Source organism: Manis javanica, chromosome 3 (genome assembly GCF_040802235.1).
Source record: "Manis javanica isolate MJ-LG chromosome 3, MJ_LKY, whole genome shotgun sequence".
Taxonomy (NCBI): Eukaryota; Metazoa; Chordata; class Mammalia; order Pholidota; family Manidae; genus Manis; species Manis javanica.
Window position 1 is genome coordinate 153,550,828 of NC_133158.1, and position 17,785 is coordinate 153,568,612.

Consider the following 17,785-nt stretch of genomic DNA (forward strand, 5'->3'; position numbering starts at 1 on the left):
GAGTTGGGTTTTTTTCCTTTTTCTCTTCTCTGCGAAGTTCGCTTAACTCATGAAAGACAAGGAGAGTATTTGCATCTACTGAAGTGCCTCCCCTCAAGTGTCTAAAGCTCTTCAGAGATGCTTATGGTAAATGCCAAATACATTTCTTAGATGATTAAGGAAGGAAGATTTTTATGAGAATCCAGGGTTTACAGATTTTCCTTTATAATGAATACAGCAATGCATTTAAAAGTTCATTTTTAAGGAGGCTGTTAACACCTTACACTCTTTTTCTATCACCCTGCTCTTACTTCTAGAAGATAATGTTTGAAATAAAAATCAAACAAAATGTGCAGTTAAAGACTACCTCAGTGGTATTTATATTGATGTGTGCTCAGAAATAAAACAATTTTTAGAAAAAATTTAAAATGTATGAAATGAGTACAGAAATAAAGACAATTCCATAAAGTCAGTCTAAAAATTCTGGTAGGAACAGCCACCCTTGAGCAATTAACAAGTATCTAACACCAAAGGTTCAAACACTAACTCTGAGATAACATTTTAAAAATGATTAATATGTTTACTGTAAACTGTGTTAATAACAGTAATTAATTTTTCAAAAAATTGTTAGACTGCCAGGCCAAAAAACACTATAGTGTCTCATGACACATTATTTAAGATTTTACTAGAAAAACAACTTTTAAAGTAATATATTGTAAAAGTAATCTATCTGCTTAAGTTTCTATTATCAGAAATGAATTAATGTTTAAAGCAGTAACATGTACAGAAGTTGTATGCACGTACATACAAATATACATCCCACACCCAAAACATTCACCATACTACTTAAATTTTCATGCATTAGGCCTTTATCAAATCTTATTAGAAGCTTTGGGGCATCAGCGAACTCAGTTATTTGTTTCTGTATGTGTCTCAAGATGTTTCTGGATTCTTTTCTTTTACCTATCAGTTTAAATGTTAGCTCTGGAAAATGAAAACTTGTATCACTGCAACTAAAATAAAAATAATTCAAATGTAAACCTGATGAAAAGAATTAATCTTAGCAGACTCTAAAATCAAATTTAAATTAGTTTTGACAGTTGAATGTCTGGGGTTATCATTACATCATTTTTTTCCTATGTCCCTGTGTTCATTCACATTGTCCATATGAATGGACAATCAAAACAAGACGATAGCAAAGTAATCACATCTCATATTTGGAAAATATTTATCTCATCCTTTAATCACAATATTTATTATTTTAAATATCAAAATAAAATGTTTTACTATTTCCTATTTTTGAAGTCTGTTTACTTTAAAACTAATCAAAAACTTTTCTTCAAATACTACAAATAAGAAAAACAATTTAATATATTTATACAACCTGATTTTTAAGGCTTTTCTTTAAGGTTTTGAAAATAATATTTTAGGATCATAAAAGTCCTATTATATACTCAAAGAAAAAATTTCCCAAACTTGCCGTGTAAATTAATAATGAACTTATTAACCAAGGAACTTACAATGAAACTAACAATGATTAAATTTAACATCTTTATTCATTTATATGGTAAATACTGTCCCCCACTAAAAAACAGTATTTGTCTTTCAATCTGTCAAGCTTAGATAAAATATTCATGTCTCTTTTCCCTATCATGTGTTGACATGATACAGGATGCAGAATTAAAAAATCAATTTAATAGACATTATCAAATAAATTCACATGTATGCAGAATCTTAGATAAATGGTTAAAATTACAGATGAACATTAAATGTGGGCATGTGGATATTCTATATATACCAATGGGTTTAACAGAAAATGCGTTTACACTGATTTCTGGTAACCAACTTGCTTTCTGAGAATCTTTAAATACCTAATTCCAAATCTTCTAGCTCCTGAAGAAGGGATTTCTCTTTTTGAATTTTCTCCAACTAGAAAAATATAAGACAATAAAGTTATTAAATAGGAAATTAAATAAAACGAAGTAATTGTTGCATCTATAGCCAAAATATCAAAGGAGAAATAATTTAGAGAAAGAGTATTTTTGACACTTTGTCAGATCCACTGGTAAACACAGATTTAAAAATACAGATTAGAAATAAGTTCTAATTTGTTATTGGGTATGAACAATTGGGACAAAGGACAGAAGGTGTCATACCACATCCCTTTAGGTCCAATAAGTTTTCCATTCTATATCTGGGCTTAGAAGTGCTGAGGAAAGGAGGGAAGGGGCAAACTGGGCAGTGCAACCTGAGATAGAGGAGGAGAATCTTATATTTGTCTAATATCATAAATTCCCTTTATTTTCAGCAGCAATGGCATTAGTATGCCTTTCAGGACTAGTGGACTCTCTCATTCACCATTATCTACATCATGTCTTTCACTATCCTTTCCTGTTTAAGAGTGGAAACATTAAAGAATACATATATGGCATATGTTTTTCACAGTAAGTTTTCAATCTGTGTGCTCTTTTACCTAATCAAACAACTGCTTATAATAAAGAGGGGAAGGAAAGGTGGTAGTGACTATAAGCCAAGGTGAAAAATGCAGAAAAGACCTGATTTTTTTCTAGCTGTTTTCCAGTTGCTGCTTGTTCTTTCAGCTGTTCAATTGCCTTCAGTTTCTGCAAACATCAAATATATTATGTCAGGAGGAATAAATCATTTTAGAATGCAAATTTTCTTAGTTAACACCTCAATCATATGAGTGCAAACATTTTTATCAAGTACAGTCTTAAAATGCTTTTTAAAATTAAGTATAAAATTGGATGTTAACAACATGGGATTTGGAAAAATATTTTATAAGTCTCTAATATTATCATGTATGTATATGTGTGTCTATACAGGTATGTAAAGTATGTAAATGCATCACCAATTTCACCATCTATTTTAGCGCTCCACTGTACCTGACTGATTTGGTATATGGCTCTATGAGCAACTTCATAATGCAGCTCTAGTGACCTCACAAACTGGCTACAATGCAGCAAATGAAAAGGCCTAACAGTCTGTAAACATTTGTGAATAGAACTAAAATCAGTGCCATGCCTGAGCTCCAGTATTGCACAATGAGAAAGCAACAATGAGCACTGCCAGGAACTCTGAAATGCCTGTTTTCATAGAATTCTCAAGTATTTTTTAATAAGTACATGTTTTTAAGTCTCTCACCTTCTTCAGGTTCTTGATTTTTCTGTCTGTCTCAGGATCTCCAGAAGTTGACTGAGAGATGGTATTTCGTGGTGTGCTCTGTGGTATAGGAGTAGGTGCCAAATCTGGACTCTTATCACTTCTTGCTTCCTGCACAAAATATTTTCAAAAACTCAATTTTGAAAACATTAAAGTATTTCAACCAACACAGTCTTGGTTTATAAAATGCAGAAACCAAAATATGGCTTTATCTTTTATACTAAACTGGAGGTCCTTTGGAATATACAAAATTGTTCCATAATTGACAGATAAAATGCATCTTATAAGAAAAAAAATCACAGTAGAATGCCACACCCGAAGCTTTTTACTATGTAACTGTCATAGGCAACACTTAGCTAGATCTAGAATTTGAAGATAAAAATAAGATAAAAAATCATACTATGTTAGCAATGTAACAAAAGGAGACCTGAAAAGAAATGACCTTAGCAGAATAAACTAGAATGTTTCTGTATCAGACAACAAGCATTCCAAGTTTTGGGGGTATTTTGGGATGTGACACTATACAGATGCTTTGGAAATGTGAGAGGGCTATGCTAATTTAAAGTGTTTGAGGTTTCACTCTTACGTATCCTCCAAAATTAGAGTGAGATTGTATGACTGAGTACATGTAATGGATGATGCTATAAGTCCTATAAAAGTTTATTTATAATCAGATCAATTCAGCTCTGTAACCTAGTGCCATAAAAAACTTTTATTCCATGAAAAGCATATTGTATTGCTCCCAATGTGATCAGATTTCTGATAACCTTTCTAGCCTCATTCCTCCTCACTGATGAACTGCTGATCCTCAAACATTGTTACTTTTCCCAAGGTGCAGTATACTTGTTTCCTGATCTTTGTATGTACTGTTCCTTGTGCTTAGAACACCTCTGAGCTAGCTGGCTGACTCTATTTACCCTTAAAACTTCCCCACCCTCAAGAAACTGAACTGGCTACACATGTGATCTGTATCCCTAACGTGTTGTGCTGTTGCCCTGTTAGACTGTATCTGAGGTTTCCTCATTCACTGTTTTGCTTGTGCTCCCAGTACAAAACATGCTTTATCACACTTGCTATATAGTGAAAGAGCAAAGGAATGACTCTCCTTTTGTAATTATGACAAGATGTACAATTTGACAAGAGAACTTTACTAATGTCTTTATTGGTCCCAAGGGAGGGCCAATTTTTATTTCCTCCTTATGGAGTTTCCAGTGAAATATGTAAAGCCCCAAGACTCCAAAATTCCAAAACTTCTTACTCAGTGTGTTCTGAGTAATTCTCTGAATCCCCAAAACATCCTACGGGGACATGGAACAGAGTATCACTCCTAGATCTTCAAACCTAAAGACACCTGCCTGAAGAACTTTGGGGAGTCATTTTTTTCTTTTGAAAGTCGTGTTGATTGTACTTTTTGGTATACTCCAATACAACAAACATTAATTTCTAACCTTCTATGTGAAGACACATTACTGAGCACTTTAGAGTATTCGGAAAAAAACTGGTTTTTACTTTTAAGGAGCTATAAGTTCTGATAATACGCAGTTCAGTAATTTTTGTAATATGAAATTAAAGGAGAAAAGTGGACAGAAGATGTTCTGCCTATCAAAATTTACTTCTGATATCAGATAAAAATTTAAAAAATTTAGTTATTTGTAATGAGCTGAGACAATTTTTCTTCTAAGAAGGGAAGTTAATGCTATAAATGTGAAAAAAACTACTATAAGTGAAATATGAAATTTAATTTTCTGTATTTTAAATAATCAAGAGTAAGTCAAAATGTCTGCATTATTATACTTAAAGTTTCACCATTCTCTGAAAAGGATGTGCCATGGCAAGATTAAATTCGCAGTTTCAGTTCTTTTTGATAAAGTTAATAAGCTTATAAAATCATCATTGGTTTATAAAAGTACTTATTAGATAATATATATCTTACTTCTTTATCTCTTGATCACTTAATTCAGAGGCAGGTCTGAGGTCTGGTCAAGGTGAGATCTGGTCATGGACCATTTTCCTTTGTTCTATCACACAGCCATAACTTTTACTAATTCCAGCCAATTGTTTCAAAAATGCATATTGAAAACTCTTTTATGCAAAAATGCATATTGAAAAATGCACATAGAAAACACTACCATCACTAGGAAAGCATGCAAAGAACAACCCCATAATGATGGATTAATCATCTTAAGTAAGTAACATGTGGGTGATTATGTGGCAATATGAGGGAACTGTTTTTGTAATTATGTAATTATTATGACTTATGTTAATGGTACTATGTGTTTTTTCAAAAGAGCCACAAGGCCAGGTGGGACCCAAGCCCTTCTGCTACCCCAGCTCACCAGCGGGAGGAAGAGAAACAGAGCAGGGAGGGAGTAGAGGCCTGGGACTGCTGAATACCTAGCTCCGGAGATCTGCTCTGAGAGCTCAAACCTACATTTCATGGTGCTTTCATGATACTCTCATGATTACCGGACTGGAAAGCTAATACAGGCAGAATTCCTGGAGAGACTGAGATTACAGTCGCTTGTGGAAAGCAGTGATTCACATCTGGCCGCTCTGGGACAAAAGCTTATACCTGTGTGCTCCGCTCACTGGTTAAGGCAGTGGAGACAGGCACAGCAGCTGGGAAGCACAGCAGCTCTTTCCTCCCCTCAGGCAACAATACCACTCCCCTGCAACCCCCAACATTGCTTCAGGGGCTGAGCGGCTCCAAGGTAGAGTTTCTGGACACTAGAGGGCGCCATATACAAACATGAAACACCAAACAAACCTGGTCCAGAGTAAAATTAATGTAACTCCGGAGAAAGATTTAAATGATATGAACCTTATGACTCTTCCTGAAAGCGAGTTCAAAATAAAAATCATGAACATGCTAACGGACGTACAGAAAGATATCCAAGAACTCAGGAATGAATTCAGGTTGGAGACCCAATCGTTGAAGAGCACGATGGAGGGTATTAAAAGCAGGTTGGATACAATGGAGGAGATGATAAATGAAATAGAAACTAGAGAAGGGAATACAAAGAAGCTGAGGCACAGAGAGAAAAAAGGATCTCTAAGAATGAAAGAATATTGAGAGAACTGTGTGACCAATCCAAATGGAACAATATTCGCATTATAGGGATACCAGAAGAAGGAGAGAAAGAGAAAGGGATAGAAAGTGTCTTTGAGGAGGTAGTTGCTGAAAACTTCCCCAATCTGGGGAAGGAGATAGTCTCTCAGGCCATGGAGATCCACAGATATCCCAACACAAGGGACCCAAGGAAGACAACACCAAGACATATAGTAATAAAATTGGCAAAGATCAAGGATAAGGACAGACTATTAAAGCAGCCAGAGAGAGAAATAAGATCACATACAAAGGAAAGCCCATCAGGCTAACATCAGACTTCTCACCAGAAACCTTACAGGCCAGAAGGGAGTGGCATGATGTGTTTAATGCAATGAAGCAGAAGGACCTGGAACCAAGATTACTTTATCCAGCAAGATTATCATTTAATTTTGAAGAAGGGGTTAAACAATTTCCAGATAAGCAAAAGCTGAGAGAATTTACCTCCCACAAACCATCTCTACAGTCTATTTTGGAGGGACTGCTATAGATGGAAGTGTTCCTAAGGTTTAATAGCTGTCACCAGAGGGAATAAAACCACAGTAAAGAAAGTAGAACAGCTAATTACTAAGCAAACGCAAAATTAAATTAACTATCCCCACAGTCAATCAAGGGATAGACAAAGAATACAGAATATGATACCTAATACATAAAGAATGGAGGAGGAAGAAAAAGGAGGAGAAAAAGAAAAGAACCTTTAGATTGTGTTTATAACAGCATATTGAGTTAAGTTAGACTCTTAGAGAGTAAGATTAACTTTGAACCTTTGGTAACCACTAATCTAAAGCCTGCAATGGCAATAAGTACATACCTATCAATAATCACCCTAAATGTAAATGGACTGAATGCACCAATCAAAAGACACAGAGTCACTGAATGGATAAAAAAACAAGACCCATCTATATGCTGCCTGCAAGAGACTCACTTTAAACCCAAAGACATACACAGACTAAAAGTGAAGGGATGGAAAAAGATATTTCAAGCAACTAACAGAGAGAAAAAAGCAGGAGTTGCAGTACTTGCATCAGACAAAATAGACTTCAAAACACAGAAAGTAACAAGAGAGACAAAGAAAGACATTACATAATGATAAAGGGGTCAATCCAACAAGAATATATAACCATTATAAATATCTGTGCTCCCAACACAGGAGCATGCACATATTTGGAACAAATACTAACAGAATTAAAAGGGGAAAGAGAACGCAATGCATTCATTCTAGGAGACTTCAACACTCTACTCACTCTGAAGATCAGATCAACCAGACAGAAGATAAATAAGGACAGAGGCACTGAACAACACAGTAGAACAGATGGACCTAATAGACACCTACAGAACTCTACACCCAAAAGCAACAGAATACACATTCTTCTCAACTGCACATGGAACATTTTCAAGAATAGATCATTTACTAGGCCACAAAAAGAGCCTCAGTAAATTAAAAAATATTAAAATTGTACCAACCAGTTTCTCAGATCACAAAGCTATGAAACTAGAAATAAATTATGCAAAGAAAATGAAAAATCCCACAAACACATGGAGGCTTCACAACATACTCCTAAATAACCAATGGATCAATGACCAAATAAAAACAGAGATCAAGCAATATATGAAGACAAATGACAACAATAATTCAACACCACAAAATCTGTGGGACGCAGCCAAGGCTGTGCTAAGAGGAAAGTATATTGCAATACAGGCCTACCTCAAGAAAGAAGAACAATCCCATATGAGCAGTCTAAACTCACAATTAATGAAACTAGAAAAAGAACAACAAATGAGGCCCAAAGTTAGTAGAAGGCGGGACATAATAAAGATTAGAGCAGAAATAAATTTGAGAAGAATAAAACAATAGAAAGAATCAATGAAAGCAAGAGCTGGTTCTTCGAGAAAATAACAAAATAGATAAACCCCTAGCCAGCCTTATCAAGAAAAAAAGAGTCTACACACACAAACAAAATCAGAAATGAGAAAGGAAAAATCACTATGGACACCACAGAAATATAAAGAATTATTAGAGAATACTATGAAAAATTATATGCTAACAAACTGGATAACCTAGAAGAAATGGACAACTTTCTAGAAAAATACAACTTTCCAAGGCTAACCAAGGAAGAAACAAAATCTGAACAGACCAATGACCAGCAACGAAATTGAACTGGTAATCAAAAACCTACCTAAGAACAAAACTCCTGGACCAGATGGCTTCACTGCTGAATTTTATCAAACATTTAGTGAAGACCTAATACCCATTTCTCCTTAAAATTTTCTAAAATATAGAAGAGGAGGGAATACTTCCAAACTCATTCTATGAGGCCAGCATCACTCTAATACCAAAACCAGGCAAAGACACCACAAAAAAAGAAAACTATAGACCAATATCCCTGATGAAGATAGATGCAAAAATACTCAAAAAATATTAGCAAACCAAATTCAAAAATACATCAAAAAGATCATCCATCATGATCAAGTTGAATTTATGCCAGGGATGCAAGGATGGCACAACATTCGAAAATCCATCAACATCATCCACTACATCAACAAAAAGAAGGACAAAAAGCACATCATCATATCCATAGATGCTGAAAAAGCATTTGACAAAATTCAACATCCATGATAAAAACTCTTAACAAAATGGGTACAGAGGGCAAGTACCTCAACATAATAAAGGCCATATATCACAAACCCACAGCCAACATTATACTTAACAGCGAGAAGCTGAAAGCTTTTCCTTTAAGATTGGGAACAAGACAAGGATGTCCACTCTCCCCATTTCTATTCCATTTTTATTCAACATAGTACTGGAGGTCCTAGGCAGGGCGATCAGACAACATAAAGAAATAAAAGGCATCCAGATTGGCAAGGAAGAAGTTAAACTGTCCCTGTTTGCAGATGACATGATATTGTACATAAAAAACCCTAAAGAATCCACTCCAAAACTACTAGATCTAATATCTGAATTCAGCAAAGTTGCAGGATATAAAATTAATACACAGAAGTCTGTGGCATTCCAATACACTAACAATGAACTAGCAGAGAGAGAAATCAGGAAAACAATTCCATTCACAATTGCATCAAAAAGAATAAAATACCTGAGAATAAACCTAACCATGGAAGTAAAAGACCTATACTCTGAAAACTACAAGACACTCATGAGAGAAATTAAAGAAGATACCAATAAATGGAAACATATCCTGTGCTCATAGATAGGAAGAATTAATATTGTTAAAATGGCCATCCCCCTAAAGCAATCTATAGATTCAATGCAATTCCTATCAAAATTCCAACAGCATTCTTCAACCAACTAGAGAAAATCATCCGAAAATTCATATGGAACCACAGAAGACCTCGAATAGTCAAAGCAGCCCTGAGAAGGAAGAATAACGCAGGGGGAATTATGCTCCCCAACTTCAAGCTCTACTACAAAGCCACAGTAATCAAGACAATTTGGTACTGGCACAAGAACAGACCCATAGACCCATGGAACAGACTAGAGAGCCCTGATATAAACCTGACCATATATGGTCAATTAATATATGATAAAGGAGCCATGGACATACAATGGGGAAACGACAGACTCTTCAACAGCTGCTATTGGCAAAATTGGACAGCTACATGCAAGAGAATGAAACTGGATTATTGTTTAACCCCATACACAAAAGTAAACTCGAAATGGATTAAAGACTTGAATGTAAGTCATGAAACCATAAAACTCTTAGAAGATAACATAGGCAAACATCTCCTGAATATAAGCATGAGCAACTTCTTCCTGAACCCATCTCCTCGAGAAAGGTAAACAAAAGCAAAAATGAACTCATGGGACTACATCAAACTAAAAAGTTTTTGTATGGCAAAGGATATCACCAACAAAACAAAAAGGCATCCTACAGTATGGGAGAATATATTTGTAAATGCCATATCCGACAAGGGGTTGACATCCAAAATATATAAAGAACTTACACACCTTGGCACCCAAAGAGCAAATTACCCGATTAACAAATAGGCAGAGGATATGAAGAGACAGTTCTCCAAAGAGGAAATTCGGATGGCCAACAGACACGTGAAAAGATGCTCCACATCACTAATCATCAGGGAAATGCAAATTAAAACCACAATGAGATATCACCTCACACCAGTAAGGATGGCCAGCATCAAAAAGACTAAGAACAACAAATGTTGGCAAGGATGCAGAGAAAGGGGAACCCTCTTACACTGCTGGTGGGAATGTAAGCTAGTTCAACCATTATGGAAAGCAATATGGAGGTTTCTCAGAAAACTAAAAATTGAAATACCTTTTGACTCTGTAATTGCACTCCTTGGAATATACCCAAAGAATACAACTTCTCAGATTCAAAAAGACATATGCACCCCTATGTTCATTGCAGCACTTTTTACAATAGCCAAGATATGGAACAACCTAAGTGTCCATCTGTAGATGAATGGATAAAGAAGATGTGGTACATATACAATGGAATATTATTCAGCCATAAGAAAGAAACAAATCCTACCATTTGCAACAACATGGATGGAGCTGGAGGACATTATGTTCAGTGAAATAAGCCAGGCAGAGAAAGACAAATGCCAAATGATTTCCCTCATTTGTGGAGTATAACAATGAGGCAAAACTGAAGGAACAAATGGCAGCAGACTCAGAGACTCCAAGAATGAACTAGTGATTACCAAAGGGAAGGGGTTGGGGGGAGCGGGTGGGGAGGGAGGGAGAAGGGGACTGAGGGGTATTATGTTTAGTACACATGGTGTGGGTGAGCATGGGGAGAACAGTGTATCACAGAGAAGGGACATAGTGGATCTCTAGCAACTTGCTGCACTGATGGACAGTGACTGCATTGGAGTATGAGTGGGGACTTGATAATATGGGTGAATGTAGTAATCATATTTTTTTTTCATGTGAAACCTTCATAAGAGTGTATATCTATCATACCTTAAAAAAAAAAAAAAAGAGCCACAAGGGCTATCTATTTTTAAGAAAGTCAAAGTATTTTAACACTGATTTTTCTAAATAAGACATATTGATTCTGTTCCCTTTTCTCAGATTCACGTGTTCAAATACCAGAAAAAAACACACAGTAAGCTATTTACATTTTATTACAAAGGGACCTTAGGTCAGTACTATATTATATATCATAATATAAACAATATCTTTGATAAAGAGAAAATAACATCACTTATAAAAATAAGAATTTTGTTCAGTGGGCTTCAGATGGTTGAAGGAATATTATACAGCCCTATGGAAAACAATATGAAGGTTCCTCAAGAAATTAAAAATAGAGTTACCATATGATCCAGCAATCCCATTTCTGGGTATGTATCCGAAGGAAATGAAACCATTATCTCAAAGAGATAGCTGTACTCCCCATGTTCATTGAAATATTATTTACAACAGCCAAGGTATAGAAACAACCAAAGTGTGCCTGTCAATGAATGAATGTATAAAGAAAATGTGGTGTACACACACACACACACACACACACACACACACACACAGTGGAATATTATCAGCCATTAAAAGGAAAGAAAATCCTACCAGTTGCAACATGGATAAACTTGGAGGACATTATGCCAAGTGAGGTAAGCCAGAGAAAGATAAATACTGCATGGTATCACTTTTAGTAGAATCTAAAAAAAATAATCAAACTCGTAGAAAGAGAGTAGAATGGTGATGTCCACGGGCTGGGAAGTGGGGGAAATGGAGATGGTAAAAGGATACAAACTTTCAGCTATATGATAAATAAGGTCTGAGACCAAATGTGCAACATGGTGACTAGAGTCAATGACAGTGTATTACATAACTGAAATATGCTAAGGGTACAATTTAAGTATTGTTACTCCTCCCAAAAGTAAATACGTAATGTGATGGATGTTAATTAACTCAATTGTAGGAATCCTTTAACAATATATACCTTTATAAATTCATCACACTGCACACTTTAAAATTTTTGCTTGTCAATTATACCTGAAAATATTAGCTGGAACAAAAAAAGTTATTTTACCTACACTAATAAAAAGATGCTATTAACTTATAATATTCAGGGCCAGCAGAGGTCCCTACACACACTGAGGAAAGGGCAAATCCTGTTTATATACAAGTCTAATACTTGTATACTTGGAGGAGATTTTACTTGGAATGACCTAAACCTGAGCTATTTAAAGATATTTCTGAAGATGAACTATATTAACTACAAAAGAGCACACTGATTTTTAAAGGCCAGATTTCAGCAGAATATGGCTGTATAATGTAATTCTACACGTTAAAATAGTAACTGCCTACCAAAACAAAGAACTGTCAAAATTCAAGCATTGAAAGCAAAACTGCAATGTCTAAATCTCAAAAATGGGGTCACTACAACTTCATTACAAGTTCCAGCCCACCTGATCTCACTTTCACCATAAGCTTATACATGACCACAACTTATTTGTCAATTATTATACTGGTATGATTTTTCAAATTCAAGATCACATAAAAAATTATTTTAGAAGAACTCCACGGTTTTGGTATTTTTAGTGTCTAGCTTCCCAGTTGAGTGATTTCCTATAGTAATGTTATACTGAGTGACAAAATAGCTTTATAGTCTTGTAATGTCTGTCTGTCTTAATAAACACATGCTTTCAAGAAGGCAAACTATCGCACTTCACATGGGCTCTACCAAAACAGTCAATAGCAAGTAACATAACAGTACCAGTAACATAATCCAATTAGTTTCAAGTTTAAGGTCAGGTCCCATTTCCTTAGCCCTCCATTATATATACAGGACTACTTAGAAATTCATAGGCAAACACAAAAGACATACATTTTTTTTAAGTCTATTTAAGTCTATGTAAGTCTAACTCCAACTACCATTTATAATAGTCAAGTCTTTAGGACTACCATATTTAAACTTTAAGGTTTAAAATGAATTTAAGTGATTTTGTTTGCTTGTTTTCTTGTGAAGAGATTTGTTCTCCAAATACCTGCTTTGCAGCTTTCTTAGCTTCATGCTTCCTTTGATTTTTAAGAGCTGTTTTTGACAACGGCTTATCAGTTCCTGGTTGTGGTTTCATATTCTGAGGTGGTTCTTCCTCATGCTACGGAAAATGTAAAATAAGCAATTCTGAAATGGAGTTCATGCTTTTAAAAACATACACAACATACACAATAAGTAATACAATGTTGCTAGAATGGGATAAACTTATTTTACAAATTTATTTTAAGATCATTGGCAAAGAATATTTTAAAGCTTTCATTAATAGGTACACTCCCAACTGTCAGGGTGGATTTAATGAAGATCTTTCTATTAGGTGATATATGATATCTTTCAGTTATATAAGAACTGGCAAAATTTCACTTCAGTTCTGTTTAAACAATGGAATTTTTCCTTGTACTACTACTGATACATGACCCTTACGAAATTAGATATCAGCAATTGCTTCTGCAGTTTTTTGGATCTGACTACTGCCAACAGAAACCCAGTTGCCTCATTTGTTTTCTTTGTAGAATGAATTACTCGCTAGGTCTTTACTTGCAAAATCAGAGACTAGAAGATTAAAAATAAAAACAAATGGGAAAACTAGACAATTAAAAAAAGCCAAATAGGGAAATATGTGGTAACTTCACAATCACAAATCCAATATTAACATAATTAAAGAGGCTTACAAAAAACTGACTTGTCAGATTATACAATGAAAGAGGAGACAATCAATTCCATCATCAGATAACTTATATAACCTTATATAACCATCTATCAACTATATTCCACAATAGAAAAAGGTGAATTAAGGATAGGATCAAGGATATAATATAAAACATGGTGATTATAGTTGTTGACACTGTATCGTATAATTGAAATTTGCTAAGCAAGAACTTAAATGTTCTCACCAAAAAAAAAGTGAGGTGATAGACATATTAATTAGATGGGAAGAATCCTTTTACAGTATATACATACATCAAATCACCATGGTGTATACTTTCAATATTGTATAATTTTGCATGTCAATTATGCTTCAATAAAGCTAAAAATATGAAAAAAATATATACATATATGTAGGTTCAAGTTATCTTCAGAGTAGCTTATGATTACATATAAGCGATAGCACTACAACTTATCAGATTCATCTCCTAATTGCTTTCTCTCTATATTGCTATTATCTTATTAGTGTTAACTGTTTCTTAAAATCTAACATACTCTCAGCACATCAAAAGGACTAGATCTCCATCAAGTTCCTTGAACTAGATCTCCGATCAGTGCTGTAAGTACTGTAAGGAGATGGGCAGGGCTCAAACATTTAAGAAACAGAAGAATAAATAAGAAACCACAAAGTGACTTTATCTTAGCAGCTGCATTAATGATTTCAGGTCATCAAAGTTTTGTGTGTGTACATGCCCTTTTTGAAGCCTGAATATATGAGAACCCATATTCATAGAACATCTTGGATAGCAAGCCTTTTTCTTTTTTATCCCCACTGTATATAACATTAGTTAAGATACACTAATATTTGCTGAACATTAGTTTTATACATCGGAATTCTTTCAGTAATGGGCCTGACTCACTGCCTTGCTTTGACTGAAAAAGTTTCTACTCATGAGAACTTCAAAATATGACAAAGCAATTAAAAATGACACAACAAAAAAAGAAATCAGTTATAAGTCTTTGCACACTATGAGCATCATTGTAGCCACTGACAGACTTTCTCTTTCGATAAAAAAAATCCACACAGTGACTATGTATCATGAAATTTTCTGGCTTGAGCACTAAGTGCCCATTATATACAAGTTCATCCTTATTAACACAATTTTTTCTTCAGTTATATCAATTATGGGACTGTTTTGATGAAGATTATGAAATTGAAGGTTTTTTGGAAAGCCAAGAAATACTTCTGTAAGCTAATTTATATATAAATTTTTATTCATAATAAAGCAATTTTTCTCTTTGGGGGAAGAATCCCAACACTTTTGTTTTCCTTCTGCTATGTCATCTTCTGCCTTATGAAGTGCTGACTAGATTGTCTTTGCTTCTAGTAATTTCTTGACCATATTTTCCTTGCCATTTTGCTCATTTCTGGAATTTGATACAAAAAAAAATTTACTACTGGGCATATGTTCCTTTAAGTAAAATGATTTGATAGGATCACATAAAAAATGCAGAAATTACTGGAAATCTTAAATGTTAATTTTCATCTTAAAATGTTCTTACCTGGCTTTATCACTATTTTCAAAGTATTTCTATATTAATTTCTTTCCCTCTCCCACCAAAACAAACTAGTTTTATGAATAAGAGAATAAGAATACACACTAAGTCAGAATGTCTTCACTTTGTGTTATCTTACAGATTAAGAAATCAGGATAGACTGAGGTTAATTTTGTTTTTATCTTAGGTAAGGAAAATGTCTTAGGTAAGACAAATCCAAAGATTTTTATGCCCTTTCTTTTTTGATCAAAATACAAATACCATAAGTAGGGCTTAATTAGCTATACAGCTTTTCAATATATTTTTGCTAAATAACTTAGTACAACAAAAATGCTTTAACAGAACATTTCAATGAAGTCAAGAAGTTACAGATCACTGGGAGGGGGAAAGGTTGTTCTTTTGTTTTTGAAAGGGTTAACAGTGGCACAAGGGAGGTATAGGAATATTTATTCTTTGAAAAATATTTACTTTCCTGAGAGCCTAATAATTAAGTGATTATATAACTCCCTTTACTTGGAACAGTCCCAGTTCACCCCTATTGTATGGTAATCTTTCTAAAAATACCAACAATACTGTTGTTCATTCTTACAGAGTACCTTTACTCCTTAACATTGTCACAGAAAATCGTGTCATTAATAAATGCTTTCCCTTGAGCTCTGAAAGACTACCACTTTAAAGCAGGTTGGAATCTGACCAATACTCTGGTTATAACTTTACAAAAGAGGTGGGGACTGATGGCCTAAGGACAACAAATGTGTTTTGTTTGACTGAGAGTGTTTTAAAAACAGAAATTTCACCTAAGTATCCAACCTATTTTGTCTTGAAAAATCAAACACTTTGAAAATAGGGCCTAAAATCCCCTATAGAAACAATCAGCTACTACTGTGTAGTTGCCACAGCCTTTAAAGGGGGCATGAGCTTTCCCTTGCAGCCTTCTCTGCCAGTCACCATTGCCTTGTATTACCAACCTAGCCTGACAGGCACCTGAATTTGAGCCCATGATCTCCACAGTCAACATGCCATACTCAGGTATTATTCCCAGAAATGTAAAATGTAAATTGTTTAAAATTAACTACTTCATCAATTTAACAGTATGAGCTATTCACCATCTTCAAAAGTAGGCCCTCCATGATTTCTAACCTAGAATTTATATTCTTAACAGGTACTAAGTAACACAAGAACACGCATGAGAAAAAGATCTAGAAAACTGCACATACTGAGAAACCTTTTCCTACTAAAGTAGTAAAGTTTTACTTACCAGTTTGGAATTGGTGATTGGTTTATTTCTTAAAGCTGGAGGTCTATAAGCTGTTGCAACTTTAGGTTCTTCACTGGGCACATCACTTGGAACTGCTTGATAAGTTATTGTTTTTGCTGGAAATATTCCATCTAAGACTGGTTGCCAAGAAACCTGCCATAATTCTGCATCTGATGGCACCTCATACTTGTGTAAGACTGAGCCAGTGTAATGCCAAATCTTGTATCCATTGTTAACACGTAACCTGGGAGCACACGTAGCTGTTAAAATATGCTCACCATCTGGGCACCACGCGAAGTAAGTAGAATCAGAGGCCACTGGTTTAGAAATAAGTTTGTAGTTTTTAACATCCCATACTTCCATTTGTCCTCTCAGATTTCCAAATCCAGCTAGTACTAATATATGTCCATGAGGGCTATAATAGGCTGCATTACGAGGACCAGTTCCAAAGTCAAACACAGGATCACATTTCAAGTTAAAAACTGTCGCTTTGGCAGGCATAAAACCATAAACAGCACAAAACTCAGTAGAACTAGAATTCCAAACTACATCATAAATGGGGCCATGTTTTGCTAGAAAAAAATATAAAAACCAAATTAGCAAAAATATAAAAATATAATATTTATTAGCACAAGTTATAATCATATTACACTCATAAACATGTTACAGCAAAAATGTAAAAATCTCAAGGTATGTTAACATTAAAATAGTTCCACATGTCTACGGGGATTATTTAAGAACGCCTAAAGAATCTCAATTTCTTTTAAACGTTTTGACAATATGGGCTCATAGAAGCATAGGATATTATTAACAAAATATATTTTTTTAAATTAAAGTATCACTGATATACAATCTTATGATTTCAAATACACAACACAGTGGTTCAACATTCACCCATATTATCAAGTCCCCACCCCATCTCTTATGGTCACTTTCTATCAACACAGTAAAATGTTATAGAGTTATTAACTGTATTCTCCAAGCTGTACTGCCATCCCTGTGACCTACCTATACTGTGATTGCAAATTATAGTGCCCCTTAATTCCCTTCTCATTCCCTGTCCACTCTACCCAACCCTAC

General features: G+C 34.7%; 1 protein-coding gene across 3 annotated transcripts in view; it reads right to left on the minus strand.

Moving 5' to 3' along the window:
• Positions 1 to 1,516: 1,516 nt before the first annotated feature.
• Positions 1,517 to 17,785, minus strand: part of EIF2A (eukaryotic translation initiation factor 2A) — a 43,080-nt gene continuing 26,811 nt past the window's right edge. For all 3 annotated transcript variants that reach the window (XM_037008252.2, XM_037008251.2, XM_073232217.1), the window contains 5 exons: positions 16,706 to 17,277; positions 13,235 to 13,348; positions 3,142 to 3,270; positions 2,535 to 2,600; positions 1,517 to 1,908 (listed from right to left, as the gene is read on the minus strand). In XM_037008252.2, the coding sequence (XP_036864147.2) occupies positions 1,843 to 1,908; positions 2,535 to 2,600; positions 3,142 to 3,270; positions 13,235 to 13,348; positions 16,706 to 17,277 (947 nt within the window). In that variant the 3' untranslated portion in view covers positions 1,517 to 1,842. The remainder of the gene's footprint in view (positions 1,909 to 2,534; positions 2,601 to 3,141; positions 3,271 to 13,234; positions 13,349 to 16,705; positions 17,278 to 17,785) is intronic.